Raw genomic sequence first — 18,800 nt, 5'->3', positions numbered from 1 at the left:
GTCCATCTCAGAGCCCAGAAGGAAGAAACTTCCACAGGAAACACAGCGGGCCTGGGCCCAGGGGCCAGACACCTTCCTCCAGCTGCGAAGTCGGACTCTGTCCAAGGCCGTGGGTTCCATGCGATCACACAATGCAGGCCAATTGCACTCACTCATCACAGTAAAACCTGAGTCCTTGCTGCTCCCACCCTCACCCCCAGATAATCATCTAATTAAATAATTCATCATACTGGAAGTCGGCAGGGCGCCTAGGCAGGTCCATCTCCTGACACTGACTGTTGACTGGAGCCCAGCCTGCTCAGCAGACTAACTATAAAGCATCCCCACCACCGCAAGCACCAAAGGAAACCTGCCTCATGTGGTTTGACCCCAGACTCAGGAAGACACAAGCAGGTGGGGAAGGTCTTCAGAGGCTTTCTCCCTCTCCCTCTTCTTCCTCCTTCCCCGGCCATGGGGAACCACTGCCACCCAAGGACAGGGCTCTCCGCAGACAAAGCGACACCCTTTTGCCTGATGCTCTCGTTCACTAGCCTCTGAACTTCACCGCTCTTATGCACCCGAACTGCCCATGTTCCCAAGCCCAACCGGGCCACCCAGCACCCATCAGAGAAAAAGGGAGGGGCAGGAGACACTGTAGGAGGCAAGAGCCGGAGGTCCCAGGATGCCCCAGCCCACCCCGCGGCCTTCAAAGCTCGTCCTGCCCCTGTGCCCTTGGCCCTCTCCCACCTGCTTTCCTCAGTCTGTGCTGGGCTAAGACCAATGCCTAGGTCAGCCTCCCACATGGTTTCCAGAAAGGCAGAAGCCCCAGCAATAGCTCCCTGGCCTGTCCCTTTGGCATTAGCTCTACCTGCCTTTGTCAAGGCCACTTATTTTCCACAGCCCTCTGGGTCTGCTTGACATGTCCTAGACCAACTGCCCTCCTTATCACAGTGAAACCAGAGTCCCTCATCCTTCCCTTCCCCCTGCCTCAGTTCCTCCGTCTGTAAGAGGGCACAAACAATAGGACCAACCACAATGGACTCTTCGAAGGAATAAAGCAGTTAAAAGTGTCAAGTGCTCAAGACAGTAAGGAGCCAATAAGCATGGACAAGGCTTATTTAAAGACAAGAGACAGTTTAAGAGAACTGGGCGGTGCTGAAGCCATGAATTCCTTTCCTTTGAAAGCAGACCCTGTGGCAGTCTCACCTGGTGCACTCACCTCCCATTCCAGACGGGGCGACCTCTGCCAGGCGGGGTGCTCTCTCACTCCAGTGGGACGGTATCTGCGTGGGAGCATCGGGGGAGAACTCCAACCCTTAGATCCAAAGAAACACAAAGACGAATGTAGCCCGCTCTTAAAGGCCATGCCCATTTTGCTTCCCTTGACATCTTCCGAGCAGTAGCGAGGGAGTCCTAGCTTGGGCCCAATTATTTGTGGCACGGGAGGGCTTCTGGCTGCCCTCCGAGCATGCCCTGCTAAGTCCGGGGACAGTAAAGGGTGCGGATGGTGCAGCAGAATGGAGAGATGGCCCAGGGGCCCTGCTCACTGGCTCCTACGCAGAGAGAGACCTCTCGTGGGAAAATGGTCAAGGGAGGAAGGTTCCACTGGGGTGGGGGTGGGGGGGGTCTGGTCATCTATGGTGCTCCTGGGATAGAGGGACCCAAGGAGGACGCCAGAGCTTCCACTTGGCGCCTGGGCCTTTCCGGGTCCCTAGCACGTAATTCCTTCCCGTCTCCTGCCCAAACCCCCACACCAGAAACCCTGTTCCACATCAGGGGGCTCCTCTGGGCTTTTCCAACAAAGTGGCTTTGCAGTGGGGCCCTTCTTGAACAATCCTGAAAGGTAGGAGAAGGAAGAAAAGAATGGGGGCGGGAAGGAAGGGAAGAATGGGATGGAAATGTGCCATCTGCGGACGGAGCTGGGGATGGGGTGGAGGAAAGTCTGGAGAAGGGGAGGGATTAGAAACAATCCAAGTGGGGGGGAGCAGATAAGGTCCATCCAATGGACGATGGTTTGGCAATAACAAGAAAGGAGCTGTCAGGCCATGAAGAGACACAGAGGAACTTTAAACGCAGGTTGCTAAGAGAAGCCAAGCTGAAAAGGCTACAGACTGACTGACTGCAATTATATGGCCTTCTAGAAAAGGCAAAACTAGGGAGAGAGTAGAAAGACCAGTGGTTGCCAGGGGGAGGAGGAGGGATGAACAGGCAGAGCACAGAGGATTTTTAGATCAGAGAAAAGTGGATATAGGTCTTTATACATTTGTTGAAACCCATGGAATGTACAAAGAGTGAACCCTAAAGTAAACCGTGGACTTCAGCTAATAATAATGTACCAATACTGGTTCATCAGTGGTAGCAAATACACCACACTGCTGTTAACAACAGGGGAAACTCTACAGCGGAGTATGGGACCGCTGGGCTTTCTGCTCTGGTTTGCTACAAACCTAAAACCACTCTTAAAAATAAAATCTATTAATTAAAGATGGCAAAAACCAGAAAAAAGCAAAACAAAACAAAACCCAAGCCAAAACCATCCCCCCAAAAGCAAAAACCAAGAAGACTGGGGCTAGAACAACAGCTGCCCCCTGCAGACAGTCTTCCCCCTGCAGACAGACAGCCTCCCCCCTGCAGACAGGCCTCCCAAGCAATGCCTTAAATATTAGGAGCCAAAACCAGGACCCGCTCTGTGTTTGAGATGTGGGGGCTGCGTTCCGCTCCCCCACCCCTCCCCAAACACCATGACCTTCATTAAGGTCATTTAATTGGATTTCTTTTCCCTTCCCCTCACTTCAGCCTGCTCTTTCCTTAGTTTGGGGGCAAAAGCCAATCTGGCGCAGCTGGCTGGTGAATGCTGGTGAAGTTTGCGCTTTAGATTGAGGCACCGAGAAAGGTCCGCTCTGTTGGGAAGCACCCTTTCCTCCCTGCCACGCCTTCTCCTTCTAACGCGCGTGCTTTTGGTCCAGGCTCATTCGTGCCTGCAATGGCACAGTCTGAGCCCAGGGGAGAGGCGCTACTCACCCTCCCACTGGAGATGGTCCCTCGGAGGGGCACGGCTGATGCCCAGGCACCCTCGGGGCGCCCGGAGGACTTCCCTCCTGGGCCCACGATCAGTGATGCTCCTTGGAGCTGGGTGGTCCAAGAGATGGTCTTTGGTGGAAAAGAGGCCTCTTTCACTGCATCTGGCCCCAGCCCCAAGCCACTGGGTTCACACTGGGCGGTGACAACAGTTTCTGGGTCCTGGTCCACACCAGGTTTTCAGCATGGAGGGAGGAATAAACCCTCAGCTTCCATGGTGACCTGGAATAACTCATAATCTAGGCTCATGATTCACACATTCACTCTCAGTGTCGCTACCTTCACGGCATTGGTGTTGGCAAGTACAGAATGGACACGTGGGCATGGGCTTTTGGGCTGGGTTTGGGTCCCATCTATTTACTTACCGGTCATGTGACCTGCAGGAGGTTAAGCACTCTAAGCCTTGGTTTCTTTGGCTGTAAAATGGGTGTTATAATCTGGTCTCACAGGAGACCTAAGGGAGAACCATGCCAGCTAAGGGAGGGGGTACCTAGTGGCCGTTAGCATGGGCATGTCCCCCTGCCCACCCCCAGCCCCCACAAAAATGAACCCTCTTTCAATACTCCCAGGCTTAGCTTCCTGTAGATGCAGAATCAACAGATAGTGCTCAGAATCACCATAGGGCGGCTCCGGGCTAGGAATCGGATTGAAAATTAAAGTGGGTGGGGAGGGAGGGAGGAAGAAGGATCATTCTGAGAGAATTCTAGCCCAGCACCAGGGAACCTATGCTGAATGCCCGGGGGCACAAATGGTGCTCGAGGTACAAGACAGTCTAGCAAAGGGGTCAGAAAATGAAGAACAGGCTGGGAGGGAGAAGGTCATAGAAAGATTTTCTGGTGACCTCAGGGGATTGACAGGGGTGTGAGAGGCATCTCTGCGAAGTGGGGGGTGTAAAGGAGCAGGCTTCCTGGACCACAGCCTCACAGAGGCACTGGAAGTGGGCACAGAACACCCGCAGCTCAGGAACCCACCCCCGGGACGCTCACTGCAACCAGGCAGGTTCATGTCTGTTTATTTTTTCAAAACAAAACTAAAAGTCACCACTCAAAATATTTGAGAAGAGTGCTCAGCTCAATTACAGTTAAAAGCTTTATGCAATCTGCTGCCAGAGCATCATGGACCGGTGGTCAGAAACGAGCGCTTCTGGCATGGCTCAGACTCGGCCTGGCGGCCTAAGACCACCCTCTCTTGCCCCGTCAGCCCCATTATGGTTCTGTGCATGCTGCCACCCAGGGGCAGCAACTGGCCCGCGTCTGCGGAGGTGGACGGCATCCCCGGATTACAAGACATCTCGGTTCCCCATTGTGCTTCTGAGGGTCCAAGAACCTCCACAAGGAAGGCAGGCAGGTTGAGGCCCAGGAGCTAGTGTTGTCTGGCTGAAAACCAAAACCGCAGTTCTGGCTCTGTGTCTTCACCTAGAAGGGTGAACTCCCTCGCCTGGGGCCCTCCAGGCTCAGACGGGGAGAGACAGACTGGGCACCATCATCGCTCGTGCTTAATGTGGGCTTCACTTCGCTCCAAGGGGAGCCCGTTGCCGTTCCGAGGGCCTTCCTTCTTGTTCCAATCCTTTTCGGCGTACAACTCGGCCAGCACGGGGCAGTGCTCAGAAGCCACTCCGCCCCAGGACCAGTTATCTGGAATCCAAGGGTTCGTGAGGCCTTCTCTCACTACGGCCCAGTGACCTGGAGGGAGAGGGAAGAGAGACCCAGCTATTAGGCCTGGGGCCGGGGCGGGCCACGGCTGGCGGGTGGAGGCCTCTGCCGCAGCTCTGCTGTAGCCAGGATGCCCTGACCATACCCCTCAGATACCCAGCCTGCCGGGGCAAACGCCAGCAGCAAGGATACATATCTGACGCAGGATCAAATGTCTCTCAAAGATGTGATAGCTCATTGTGGATTTGATTTGCATTTCCCAATGATGAGTGATGCTGAGTGTCTTTTCACGTACACGTTGACATTTTTTCCAAAGAAGACGTACAAATTGCCTATTCAGTTCTTTTGCTCCTCCCTGAACCTGAGTTTCTAGAACTTCACAGCAAGGGAACCAATGAAATGACTTCTAACTTCCTTTTGGAAGGAAGTGTTCTCTTCTGATGCGAGCATGCCCCTCCTGGCACCCCGGGCCAGCTGGGGCCGCCCTCTGGCCAGCTGTGCCTTTCAACAAACTGCGTCTCACCTACTTGGATGATCGTCCCTCCCCCTGGGACCCACTTCCTTCCTCCTTCAGACCCGTACCTGACACAGTCCAACAGGAAAGCAGCACCCAGAGAGAGAGGTGCAAGAAGCTGGTGACATAGTCTGGACTGGAAATTCTGCTGAGGATCTCAGGCCTGGCTGCCCATGTGGCGCTCCCAGGTCAACTCCAGAACTGATACTTTCACACGTTGTCAAAGTCTCACTGAAGTATAATATGGATAACATGTTGGGCCTTAGCAAAGCAGCCAGGCAGGATTGAGAACCACGGTTCCTGTTGCTCATTGAAAGACATTACCTGTCACTGTCCTATTTCTAATTGTTTCCTGACCCAAAGTCTGCTCGGCAGCTTACTGGTTTGGGGGTGGCAGGGACTGCATCGTAGCACTGAGATTACCCACTGCACCCTGGTCCTCATGCGTTCCAGGTAAAGCACGCAGAGCATCCTGGGAGGATGCTCAGGATGCTCTGAGAGGTGTCTGCTCATCCTCAACAGCTGCTTCTCGGGGCACCGACAGTGGGTCAGGAAACCACAAGCCACAACACAGCGCCTGGACGTGACGAGGCTTGAGGAATGCTTGCTAAATGACTAAGTGTCCTTAAAATTAGAGTAAGCTATCGGTTCATCTCAGAATCGGTACTCTACTGGCCTAGAACCAGGTTTGCCCCTGCTGAAGATCAGTGAATGCTTTTTAATAATTTTTCACAGCCCCCCTTCCCTCTTAAGAGTGGCTCTGTTTGAATGATAGTTACAGAGGTGCCTAAACTATATATGATCCTGTAAATGCCCACAGAGGAGCTAAGAGAACTCCCGACCAGAGTTATCAAACCAAAGGATCTGGCACTATCAGTTTGGACAAGTCTCTCTTATTCCATTTCTGAACAGGAGAAAGACTGAGTGACCTCTGCTTTACCTGTGAAAACCTTCTTTAAGCTTTTACTGATCCAGATGTTGTCCAGAGACTTTGAGCCTTGGGGATTCTTGGTGCTGATGTTGGTGAAGGTGTGCGCAGGGACCAGGTGGTAGAATTTTTCTTTCCTCAAGATATCATAGTCACTGCTGTCAGGACCCTGGCCAAAATCCCCTAAAAAAATCATGTCTTTTTCTCCTGCAGGAGGAAGAAAGAAGAATCAGGCATTTAAAAGGTGGAGGGAGGTAAACCCAATATTGATCACAGCCCACAAATTGGGATCTCGAGTCTCTGATTGGACTCCCCAGGGTCAGGAATGCATCTGGTTCTCATTCTTCCAATTTTTCTAAATACCTTGTGCAACAAAAAAACAACAACAAAAAAACCCCCAACATACCACAAGACTCTAAGAGTAGGTTAGTAACATATTTGGAAAAGGGGAGCTATGTGATGCAGAGATCACTCCTATTCCAGCCATGTGCTCTGAATCTCATGGAAGGAAAAGCCTGAGGGTCTCACCTGGCTATTTAATAAGAGCTTGACAAACATTCATTGGGCACAGTGGGGAAAACTGTGCATAGATACAAGACGGTGGCCATCTACATGTCAAGGAGAGAGGCCTCGGGAGAAACCACCCCTGCCCACACCTTGTTCTCAGACTTCCAGCCCCCAGGACTGTGAGAAAATAAATTTCTATTGTCTAAGCCACCCAGACTGTTGTATTTTGTTATGGCGGCCCTAACTGACTAATACAGGGCCAGAGTGAAAAGGTTTTCTCTTTAAAGTATTTCCAACATTTCTACCATTGTTTGATGTACACTAGAGTAAGTGGAGTCATCATAAAGTATTTCCCAGACGGAGCAGACATTCTGAGAGGACAGTGGACCCCAGCTAGGCTCTGGGATTCCCATCGTCTCTGCTTAACCATCACCTCCGGTCTCCAGGTTCCCTCAGGGGAGCCACATTATTGTGGGGAGCAGTGTTCCCGTCCTAACTTGCAAGGGAGGCTTTGAGGAAAGCAGTTCATGAATGAGAGCCAAACATATCTGAGACACTCAGCAAATCATTTTCCTGGATACGAATAGGTTTCAGCAATAATAGTTAGAGGCAAAGAAATCTGACGTGAAATGACATAAGCCACCAGCAGAGGGCACTCGTGCCCTGCAGAGGTCACCCCCACCGCTAGAGGCCGGGAGGGACAAAAGGGGACGGGATGGAAGACTCCTGTGGCCCCACTGTGTGGCCTACAGAGATGTAATGGTACCTCTACGCTCTATCTCAACAACCTTGGTGGCCACAGCAGGGCAAGCTCACGCTGTCTTGCGAAATCAGTGCCGACCTCAACAGGAAAAGAAGACTTGAGAACAACTCCTACCTGACCAGTGCTAATGCCCATCCACGAGCCCTCACCTGGTATTGGGCCCTCTCCACAGGTAAGGAGCTAAGTCTCTGAGAGGCTGAATGGCTTGCTCCAAATCACCAGGCCAGCCCTCAAGTCCAGTGCTCTTCACAAAGAGCTAGAGCAGAAGAGCCACGAGGACATGGGGGGCTGTTCTTCACAAAATCCCACATGCCTGGAACAGGGCCTGCTGCATGGCAGACACTCGATAAACACGTATGCAATGAATGGATGAATGAGGCACAAGGAAAACGCCAGAGTTAAGATGTACTTTTTGAAAGGAAAGAAGAGAATGATGCTGTATTTATTAAATAACAAGAAAAACTGAACGTTATTAGAAAAGAAGCAGAAGGTTCCCACATAATGAGAGAAGTTTTCATTGGGAGGCAGACCTGAAAAAGTAGCCAGGCAGGATTGAGAACCACGGTTCCCAGAATTGGCCAAAAAAGCCAATTCTGAAACTAGGAGAGATGCTGGTGTCAAAGGTCAACGAACCCAGCTCTCTGTGTAACTTCAAGAATGAAAATAACAGCTCTCTTTCTGAATGGGCACATCCAGGTCTCCTACCACTCATCTGCTTTCTGTTAAATTGGTGTCGCTGAGGACATCAACACGGTCCTTGCCTCGGAGAATCCACAGGTGCGCAGAGAACTGAACTCTCCTGGAAAGCCATCTGCCTGGGGTGGGCTCCTTAGTTCCCAGGAATAAGGGGAGAATGCTTGGGGCGGATTTCCTCAGATAGTCCCCAGATTTGCAGAATGCCAGCAACAACAGCAGAAGCTGGTCCCCACTGAGGGATGGTCCAACCCAGATGCCAGGCATTACTACGCATGGTGTTTCACTCTAGTGGAGTTCACAGAGTGAGTCCTGGAGGGGGGGGTGGGCGGGGAGAGGGTCTGAAAGAAGGCCACTCCATCAGAGGACTGGCCATACACTCATGTCAACCCAGACGCACATTCCAGACAAAGGCAGAAAGTCCCAGAGTTTGCTAATCAAATCACTTCTGTTTGCTCTGATAGAGAGGCTGTGGAATAAAAAGCTTAGTCTTTGTTTTAGCTCCACCACCTCTGCTAATAATCGATTTGCCTCTGCACCTTGGGCAGGCTGGAATGCTTCCTGAATCCTTGGGCCTGCGTGTCACCTATTAACTGGATATTTGTTATAAGCACAAGGACGCAGGGAACATGAGTCACCGTCCATACCAGGACAAGTCAATGTGAGCCAGGCTGGGGGTCAATAGTCCCCTTGGCAACTTGGTTCAATAACCTGCTCACTCTCTGGGTGTCAGAAAAAAAACAGTGAGAAGTTACCAGAGAAGTTATGAACCAGCATTTTCCCTTTCTGCTTCCGTGTACGGGCAAGGAAGAGCTTGAGGCAGAGAACGATAGAAACGTCCAGAGATGTTAAAGGCTATCAGGTCATCCTTTTTAATAGGTTAGAAACTAACTGTGGGTGAACAATTTCCCACAAAGATGCTTCTTGGATGGAGTATCTCAGCTTAAACACCTTTCTTTTTTTGTTTAAGCCCCAAAACTCCTAAGTGAAGTAGAACGCTGGTCACAGCACATCCTGGTTCAAAATGTAAGTTGTCTATCAATGTCCAGAGCAGCATTACTCACAACAGCCAGAAGACCATGAGTGGATAAACAAAATGCGATGGAGACAGACAGTGGAATAAATAGTATTTGGCCTGAAAAAGGAAGGAAACTCTGACACAGACTACACTGTGGATGAACCATAAAGACCTAATGTAAGCGAAGTAAGCCAGCAGCAAAAGGACAAATACCGCACGATTCCACCTAGCGGAGGTCCCTGGAGTAGTCGAATTCATAGAGCCAGGAAGGAGAAGGGTGGTCGCAGGGGTGCTGGGGAAGGGGACAGCGGGGAGTTCATGCTGAATGGGCACAGAGTTTCAGTTTGGAAAGATGAAAAACGCTCTGCAGACGGATGGCATGGTGGTAAGACCATGTAAATGTATTTAACGCCACTGAACCATACCCTTAAAAATGGTCAAGATGGTAAATGTCACGTCATGTATACTTTGCTGCAACCAAAACACCTTTTTAAGATGTAAATTTATAATGTGACCAAATTATTTTTTTATAGCTGGATGCTCATGAATCACCCATGGGAGGGGCTCATCTAACATGCAAAAGACAGAAAACGAGAGAATTTTGGTGAGCATGGAAGAGAATTGCAGGCCTCCAGCTGGAAACCCTCACCTAGAGAAGGGCAGGGCTCTGAATAACCAAGCCAAGCTGACAAGAGCCCAGGTGTCAGAGCAGTGGCAACTTTTCCTTCCGGTAAACCCCGCACACGAGAACTTTCTGTAACGCTGGGGCAGAGCCTGGACCCAGAGACCGGACTCCCTCCTGAAGTTCTGCTCTTCTCAGTGTTCTGGTATTTTCTGAGTCAGTTCCTGTCTGCCGAGCCCCTACTACGTGCCTGGTTTGTCCACAGACAGTCACCAAGCCCACCGGGCAGCCCTGGGAGGTGACCATCAGCCACCCCCCAACCGGATGAGCTTCAAGCCGTGTGGGGCTCACCTGAGGTCCTACAGCTACTGAAGGAGCCAAGACGAACATCCCGACTTCCTGAGGGTGCCGGGGCTCCTTCAGGGCGACCTGCATCCCACCAGGGAGAAAAAGCCTACTTGTGCTCATCAGGACTTTCCCAGTCCCCCGTCACCCACGATCTTGCTCTCACAAGATGAGCACGTGCAAATCTGCAGGTGGTACGACCACAGCGGCAGCTGAACCAGGAGGACTGGCCACGGAGAAAGGTGTCATCATTCCCCCCGCCCCCCACCCCCGCCAAATCCTTTCCATCAAAGAGAGGCTAGAAGACCCCCAAAGCCAGTATCACGGGACGTGCATGGTAGGCCCGCTGAGACAAAGATGTCACCACACACAGGGGTGGCGGTCCTCTGCACCCTCAGTATGCACCGCTGCTGACAGCTGGGTCAGCCTAAGGGATCGGAGAGATGCTTAGACAGAGCAACCCCATGCCTGCCCTCCAGAATCTGGGAGCTATCAGCCCAGCCACGGAGAAAGAGCATTTCCTACCTTTCAGGGTTTCCTGCAAGGTCTGTACAAAGCCAGCCAAGCGGTGGCTGTCACTGTGATTCCTGCTTGGATTCTCACCCCCTGGGGGGGTCAGGGCCGCCAGGTGAAGGTTCACAAGGGTCAAGTCATTACTTCCCACCTGAGGCAAGAGGAAACAAAGCAACAGGGACAGGCTTAGATGTTCATATTTCCTGTATTCGTTACTTCCGACTTACAAGTAGCTTCTTGCACGACGTTGACAACAGTGAACACAAACCAGGCTGGCCCACACGCCAAGAGCTAATGCAAGGTGGTTCAGGGTTAGATTTTTTTCTGAGGCACCTGGAGGACTGAAACTTATCCTGTCCTATCAGTCCACCCCCCCTACATCACATCCCCTACTCCAACTTAGAGTCTGGAAAACCAGGCACATCTGGAAATGTCACGTTCTGGTTTTGGTTTTTTTCCTTTTAAGCAACGACAAGGGAGGAGGTGGCGGTGGCAGCTCTAGCAGCTGGTCATTAACCAAGACTGGGTTCTCCCCCTCTAGGGCCAGCCTGGGATCCCTCTGCCAGGACGCCCTTCTGGGACCCACTTCCTTCCCCACCCCACCCACCCCCTCTGCTTTTTCCCTCCAGAGACCGCTCTGCTCTGATGTTCACTTTCACCAGATTTCAAATGTGTCAAACAGGGAAACTGGCTGCACCTCGGCAGCACAGACTATGCCCAGTCCTGCGCCCCCAGGGTGCGCGCCGTGGCAGGCAGGTGCCCCCCCCACCGCCCAGGGTGCGCGCCTCGGCGGGCAGGTGCCCTCCCCACCGCCCAGGGTGAGCGCCTTGGGGGGCAGGTGCCCCCCTCCCCGGGTGCGTGCCGCGGCGGGCAGGTGCCCCCCCACAGGGTGTGTGCCGTGTGGGCAGGTACAGGAACATGGGAACATGCAGTCAGAGCTGGTGTGAGCACGGCAGCATTGCTCAGCTGCTCGGGGTTTGGCAATCCTGCCCTTCTGTTTGTCATGGTAACAAACACTAAACACTGCCAAGGAGGAAGGGGGTGCAGGGGGAGCCCCCAGGAAGTGGAGGCTGCCAGTTTCATCTTACACATGTGACCCCAGTTTGCCCACCACCACCCAGCCTGGAGAGCTCTCTGCAGCCCTGGCTCTGACCACAGAGGAACCACCGTGAGGCCACAGGCAGGGAAACCCGGCCGGGGGGCGGGGGGGGGGCGGGGGGGTGGTGCTGGAGACAAGCTCCATCTCCATACCATACCAACTGCCAGCCTAGAATGGGACGTGAAGGATAGGAGGCTGAACTCCTGTCTAGGCCCTTTAAAGGATCTGGGCCAACAACTGATGAGACGTAGCATTTTCTCATTGGCCACTAAAAACAGCCAGCCTGTGAGAGACACTGGTTGGTCTGGCTATGGGCTCGTCAGGTCAGAGCAAGCATCACCACCCAGTGTGGTGTTAGGAGGATCTAAAGAGGATAACTGGCTGATTTTTCACATCAGTCTCCTAAGCACAACCTGCAGACACCCCTAGGTGTGGGCGCGCACACAGAACCTCAGCAACTTTGCAGCCTAGGGGCACGAGCTTGGGCTAGACTCCAACCAGAGCCAACACAGCTCCCAAAACAGGGGCTGCCCCAGCCAGGGGCCGCCAGAGACCATGCTGTGGCTTGAGGTAACTCTCAGGCTCCAGAACTGCTCTGGAGCGCACAGAAGGGTGGTCCTCAAACACCCAGCAGGTGGCTTGCTAGGCTCTGTGGCAAGGGCCCACCCCGCCCGCCCTGTGATTTCACAGTTAAGTGCCAGGGGGATCAGGTCAATTGAGTGCCGCCTGGGTGATCCGGTGGCTGCTGGCTTCTTTTTCCTCCTTGTGCCTAGCTTCTGAGTGTTCGCTGTTCAGAACACTCCCCAGGGACAGCCAGGGGAGGGCTCATCTGGAGAGGTCAGGGGTGGGGTTGCCCTGACCCCACAGCCCAGAAGCTCCTCTTGAATCCCCTCTGAACCCAATGGCCCCTTGAGGGTCAGCCCCTTCGCCCTCGTAAGGAGAAGGGGGTCTCCAGACAAGCTCTGCTGTCCTCTAGTCCAGTGATTTCCAAATGTCAGAGGGATGAAGAGGCCCTAAAGGGGTCTTTGAAAAATGGGCAGTCCTGGGCCCTAGCCCAGAAATTCCGTGTGTTTGGGGTGAAACCCAGGAATCCCTGATTTTAAGAAAATCTCCCCAGGTAATTCTGATGTGTGTTAGGTTTGGGAACCAGCCACCTGATCTCCTTCCTGCCCAGACGCCAGAGTCATCAGAGCTAGAGTCCCCCAGAATCCTCCTCATTCCTGCCCTGGACAGGTTCATCAGTCAAGGGAACCCCGAGAGTACATGCTGACCTGACCCTGGGAGAGAGTAGATGAGACTGCTCTGGATCACAGTTCAGAAAGGGACTCCCCCCAACCCGGACCCCATTTTAGAAGTAGACCTTCACAGCAACACAACAGTACCTTGAACCGCGCAAGGTACAGGCTGGGCCCCATCGGCTTCCCGTGCCCATTACCAGGCGAATTTTCCTGCGAGGTGGCGTCTCTCAGCTCTACCCCGGCCGCAGCATCCCACAGGAATCCAGAGAACCCGGCCCCCTGCAGGAGAGGAGGAGGCATCAGTTTGGAGACCAGTCTGTTTTGTGGCAGGGCTCAGCCCCAAGCTGGTGGGAAGAGGCAAGAGAAGCCAGGAAGAGACAAGGGGGGCTCTGCACTGGGTCCTGAGATCACATGCACAGGGCCTGTTTCTGAAACACAAGCATACCCCAAAAGCCACAGTGTGTTCCTCCTTGCTTCCCGCCGCAAATTTCCCATGTTGCCGATTTCAGGGTTTTAGGCGCAGCTAGGGTGCTTGGGCTCTTATCTTCTGGGGAGTGAAGTGAGGGGAAGCCCCGACTAAGCACAGAGTTATCTTTTTAATCATCACATCCCATGAGATAGACACTCACAGCCATGTCCACCAGGCAGGGACTCAGCTGCTCAGAGAGGTTAAGTAACTTCCCTCGAATCCCACAACTGGTAAACAGCGATGTTGAGAATCAAACAGAAGACTGCAAAGGGATGGCTTTGCTTACTGGTTAGTTGTAGCTTACAACCACCAGTATCTAGTGCCTAGTGAATCCTCCATATATATTTGCTGGATGGATGGAGGTCAGTGCTGACAGTCCCCACTGTTTAGAACCAGCCAAGGGCACTCTGCAGGTGGACAGGGCCCACAGAAGGGCCTCCAGCCCGGGGACAGGGGCCTGTGAGGGCCAGTGGGTGGTGGCAGAAGTGTCCTGAGGTCTGGTGCTAACCTCTGCCAGCTCTGGCTGCAGATGGGCCACTCTGAATCTGCCTGCTTCTCGCTGCTGTCCCTTCTGGAAAGAGGAAAAGCTTCCTCTCCCCACTCTATCCCAGCATCTGGAGGCTCCGCTGCCGGGGATCAGCAGTAGGAGCTGTAGGCATCGCTGGAGGGGCCAGCAACACATATTGCTAAAGGAGAGGAAGGGACTCTGCGCAACCTAAGTGGCCTGTGCTGAGTCCCAGCATCCGCACAGGTCCCAGCCCCACGCCTTGCTGGGCTCAGCACCTCCACTAGACCAACTCGTGGTGAGGAGGAGGGAAGGAACCGTGTTCTGCATGCTGTGCACTTTGAGATTTATAATCACAGGCCTGCCCGCCCCTGGAGAGAGCCCCAATTTAAGACCTGGAAGACCTGGATCTCAGGGCCACCTGCCTCAGGGTCACTCTGCCGTGGGATCACAGAGCCCTCCATTTTTCTAAATGTGTTTCCTCGGGGATCAAGTGACGGAAGTGGGATTTGCCCTTTCCACTTTGGAGGGTCATCTTCCCATTTACTGTTTCTCAAGCAGAGGTGCCAGAGTAACCTTCCTGGTGTACTGTGCAGGTGGTCAGCTCTGCTTAAAAACCTTCCGTGGCTCCCCAGTGCGCACTAGCCACTGCCCAAGGGGCCCCCTAGGTAGGCACCTGCCTGTTCAGGCTGCCCTTCGCACCTGCTCACCGGTGTGCCCAGCAGCACCGGGCGCTTCTGGGAGCCTCTCCCGATCCCCCGGACCCAGGCGGCCCCTGGCTCTGGAAGAACTGTCCCACCTCCACGCGGGGCAGCCGGAGATCCGGGTGTTAGTGCCAGAGCGCCACCTGGGCTCGGGCCTGACCCCACCGTGGGGCCGCTAGAGGACGGGCAAGTCGTTTTGTCATACAGAGCTCGGTTTTCTCATCTACAGATGCCCCTCTGGCTGTGGGGCGAGGACTGGAGACCTGAGCAGAGGCTGCCACCTGCCCACAGTTGTCCAGGGAAGAGATGGGACGTGTGTGACTCACAGACACAATTTGCTAAACAGCATTTAAAAGCACTTTAGCTTATGTGTCCATATTTAAAAGTCAGGAAATTTCACATTAAAATCTAGGTATTTACATCTTTTGAGAGGCCGGGAGATTTGTTCACACGAGGCCCACCAGCCTCCATGGCAACAAGGGTGTGATGAGCCAACTGCAGCCTGAGAGAAATATATGGACTTCCAGTCGGCACAGCCTGGCCAGCCTGCCACCTCATGCGGTCTGTGTTCGGTTAATGGGGCAGGTCAGTGCACGTGATCTTTGTAAATCCTACAACAACCCAGTGATTGACTGAAGGAAGGGGAGAGTGCTCCCATTTTAGAGATGAAGGAACTGAGGCTGAAAAGTTGAAGTGGCTTGAACTTGGGTCTCCCTGCAACTGCACACTATCTTCCAACGGCCTTGCCACCCCAACCTGGAGTAGGGGTTCCTGCCTCATGCCTCCAACAGGCTGTGAGCTCCCGAGGGAGGGGCTCCATCAGCTCGGGATAGATTCTTGCCCTGGGCTTGCAAGGACTAAGAACAAGGCAGGGCTGGGTTCCTGGGTCTGTTTTTCTCACAGATGTGTATCTGCATGTGGCACAGGGTCTGGCACGTGGTAACCTTTCTGATGATTTCTCAGTGGATAAACAGTGTTAAATGGACTACGAGAGCCTAGTGAACCTACGTATGTATAAAGTGCTTTTTTTATTTTAAAGAAGGCGAGGTGGTATTATTTCTATATGGACTGAGAAGGGACAGCCATGGGCTACAGAGGTGAAGACTAGGTATGTCCCAATCTGGCTAAATTTCCAGCCTGTGGGGAAATGGACATTGGCTGTCACCTATAGTAACCGTTTACACTCCAGAACATAAAACCCAGAGAAATCAGATTTACATCACATTTTTAAGTAGTAGCTTTAAAAAGAGAGCTTATTGTCCACAAATGACTGGATACTTTTAATCCAGTATATATTTATAATTTAAAAGCCTCACATCTCACTATCACTCACATAAACACTATTCCCGTTTATAAACGTGTTAGGTACACTAGAGAAAAAAAATACAGCATGTGCATTTATAGAAAAACCATGTAATGACAGTTGGACTCATGATGAACTATTGGAAGTCTATTTTAAAATCTAAAACCCTACTAATATCCAGCATTCCAAGTGAATAAAAATCAGTCGTGAATAGATCTGTAAGAGTGAAACGTACCCCTTCAGCAATTTGCCCACAGCCACAGGGTATATACCAACGAAAGAACATTCAAAACGAAAATCTGTTCAAAATGTCCATAGAACATTTCCATGCGCACAATCTCTACCACTGAAAGCCAATGCTTCGTGTATGAATTAAGCAAATCTGAAGTTTTCAGTCAATGAACAATGGGCTCTCCACAAACTTGGCAGAGGATGGAACTGTGGAGACGGGATTAAGAAGACAAAGGACAGAAATACCCCATTTGCAGCCTTGGCTCCAGACAGGATTTCTCCTCTCCTCCCAACACCCTAAACTCCCATTTCCGTCTGGGCAGCGGTCCATTCCCGAGCTAAACGTGAAACAGGAACCAGGGCATTTTGAAATGAATGGCAAGGAGCTAAGAAATGTGCAGAAACACAGAATTGCATCAAGGATGTTGGCAAAGTAAATATGTAAATGCCTGTGATTAGGGAAAAAGGAGGTTGCAATAAGATGCAGATAAAATCCAGGTTTTGCACATGGAGGGTACCTTCTGGAGCTGAGTGGAGGGCATCTCAGCAACAACGGCCTTCCAGCATCCCCGGGGCCCCTTCCACTTGCGGATGTTGGGCAGGATAGGCTGGTTTAGCTCCGTACAGAACTGCAAAGACAGAGCACAAGTCGGTGTGTGTTCCTGCCTAAAGCCCCTGCGGCCAGTGGCAGCCGGAGGGGCCGAGAAGTGCCTGAACCGGACTCATCGGCCTTTTTCAGAGACTTGTCGGACTTCCTCTGTGTTCTTAGGGTTTGTGAAGACCCAGAGAACTCAAAAGTCCCACAAATTAAAAAGCAAACTATCCATAAAACACACAATTATCACCCCGGGGTGGGGGGGCTCTCAGTTAATAGAAATCAATTCTTTTTGTAGCACTCTAGTACAAATAGCTCAAAATGGGTTGTCGGAATCCTTCTTATCCTTGTAAAACCAGTGGTTTCAAGGTCCTGGGGAGCGGGGGGAGGGGGTGGTCCAGATGGGTATCAAATGGGGAGGAAGGAAGAGGAATTCATGGTATCTTTTCTCCCTGGAGCCTAGCTTAAAGGTGGGAGCATGGACCCCCGGCTTCACCCTCAGCTACCGCCCTGTTCACTTTGATGCTCTTCGGAGAAGGAAGCCGAACGGCCATGCATGGTTACTGCGCCCCACGTGTGTGGGCAGGGCCTGCTTCGTTTTGCTTATGCGTGTTCCATGAAGCCACTGGGTCACCAAGGCAAAAGAAAACGGACCAGGCCAAGGCGATGAAGAGTTAAAAAAACCAAGTGCTTCAAAATACGTGGCTCAGTTCCTCCCACTCACCCCTCAAACACCACCCAGACTCTGGAGGATGGTCCCCAGAATGGGTCATGCTTGGGTTGAGTTTTTGAGACGCTCCCACATTTGGTTCTGCCCCTTCCTGGTGACACCGTCTGTCTGCCCCTTTGCTTCCTGCACCTGGGAGCCATGCCACTGCCCTCCCTCTCGGCCCGGCCCTCCAGGTGTTCTGGCTTCCTCTGGGCACCTCACCACTCTCTCTTCAGTGAGCTGCCCTTAACTAGTCTTACTTAGCTCCTCAGCTTCAGCTCACATCTCTGTCCCACAGGCCCCCGAATCTGTGCCTACAGCTCAGATTTCTCTCCTGAGGTTTGAACGGTATTCTGAGAACCCTCTTCACATTTCCACCTGACGGTCTCCATGAACCGCAAACCCAGCAGGTCCATTCCCATCTCAGGTCCTAGCATTTCCATCCTTTGCATCGTGTTTCAGAGCCCCATCTTCTCTCGCCTGGGTCACCGGCAGAGCTGTGACGTTCTCCTGCCACTCGGTCATTCAATCCCCGTCCATCTGTCCCTGGGTAAGTCGTGATGGCCATGCTCACGCGCTACCCCTGTGGTTCCCCGTGACACTCGGGGCCCACGAGTGTCAGCCTTACCTGGGAACTTGCTAGAAATCCTCTGGCCCCATCCTAGACCTACAGGATCAGAACCACGAGTGAGGCCCACCAATCTTTTTTTTTTTTTTTTAAAGATTTTATGGAGAAACAGCATGAGAGGGGAGAGGGTCAGAGGGAGAAGCAGACTCCCCGCTGAGCCGGGAGCCCGATGTGGGACTCGATCCCAGGACTCCGGGACCATGACCTGAGCCGAAGGCAGGTGCTTAACCAACTGAGCCACCCAGGCGCCCCCCAGCAATCTGTTTTTAACAAGCCCTCCAGGTGATTCTGATGCCCACCAAGGTGGGGGAGCCTCTGTGGCTGCGCAGACCCTCAGAAGCATCTGCTGCCCATGCCTGAGGCACGAGGAGGGAAGGGGAAGGGGGCAAGCAGCTGTCAGCCATCAGCCCCCCGCAGGGACAGCCCTGTGGCACAGAGCTGCTCCTGGGAGTGCCCTCACACAGCTTATGCCATAAGAGGGAAGAGGAGGCATCCCTCCCTGGGCAAGGGAGGGTGGATGACAGGAGGTCTACTTTAGATACGTGCTGTTCTGGGGGTTCTGCTTTGACAGGTACATAATTAAGTGTCTGCCTTTTCCTGACCGCAGACAACATAAGAGCAGGGACTGTTCCCAAGTCCCCTTTATAAAGCTCACCTGGCACAGAGCATGGCGCCTAGGGACCCTCTCTGAGCATCTGCTGGTGAAC

General features: G+C 52.7%; 1 protein-coding gene across 6 annotated transcripts in view; it reads right to left on the bottom strand.

The window, feature by feature from the left end:
- Positions 1–4,052: 4,052 nt before the first annotated feature.
- The window catches only part of EEPD1 (endonuclease/exonuclease/phosphatase family domain containing 1), a 217,049-nt gene continuing 202,301 nt past the window's right edge, over positions 4,053–18,800 (bottom strand). For 4 of the 6 annotated variants that reach the window (XM_035020906.1, XM_035020907.1, XM_035020905.1 and 1 more), the window contains 5 exons: positions 16,680–16,790; positions 13,094–13,228; positions 10,625–10,763; positions 6,164–6,358; positions 4,213–4,739 (listed from right to left, as the gene is read on the bottom strand). In XM_035020906.1, coding sequence (XP_034876797.1) covers positions 4,540–4,739; positions 6,164–6,358; positions 10,625–10,763; positions 13,094–13,228; positions 16,680–16,790 — 780 coding nt within the window. In that variant the 3' untranslated portion in view covers positions 4,213–4,539. Of the gene's footprint in view, positions 4,740–6,163; positions 6,359–10,624; positions 10,764–13,093; positions 13,229–16,679; positions 16,791–18,800 lie in introns of all 6 variants that reach the window. The other 2 variants (XM_035020904.1, XM_035020909.1) reach the window with 2 other exon arrangements.

Source organism: Mirounga leonina, unplaced genomic scaffold (genome assembly GCF_011800145.1).
Source record: "Mirounga leonina isolate KUSES-001 unplaced genomic scaffold, KU_Mleo_1.0 Mir_174, whole genome shotgun sequence".
Classification (NCBI taxonomy): Eukaryota; Metazoa; Chordata; class Mammalia; order Carnivora; family Phocidae; genus Mirounga; species Mirounga leonina.
Note: the sequence above shows the minus strand (reverse complement) of the source record. Positions and strands in the feature narration are given on the sequence as shown.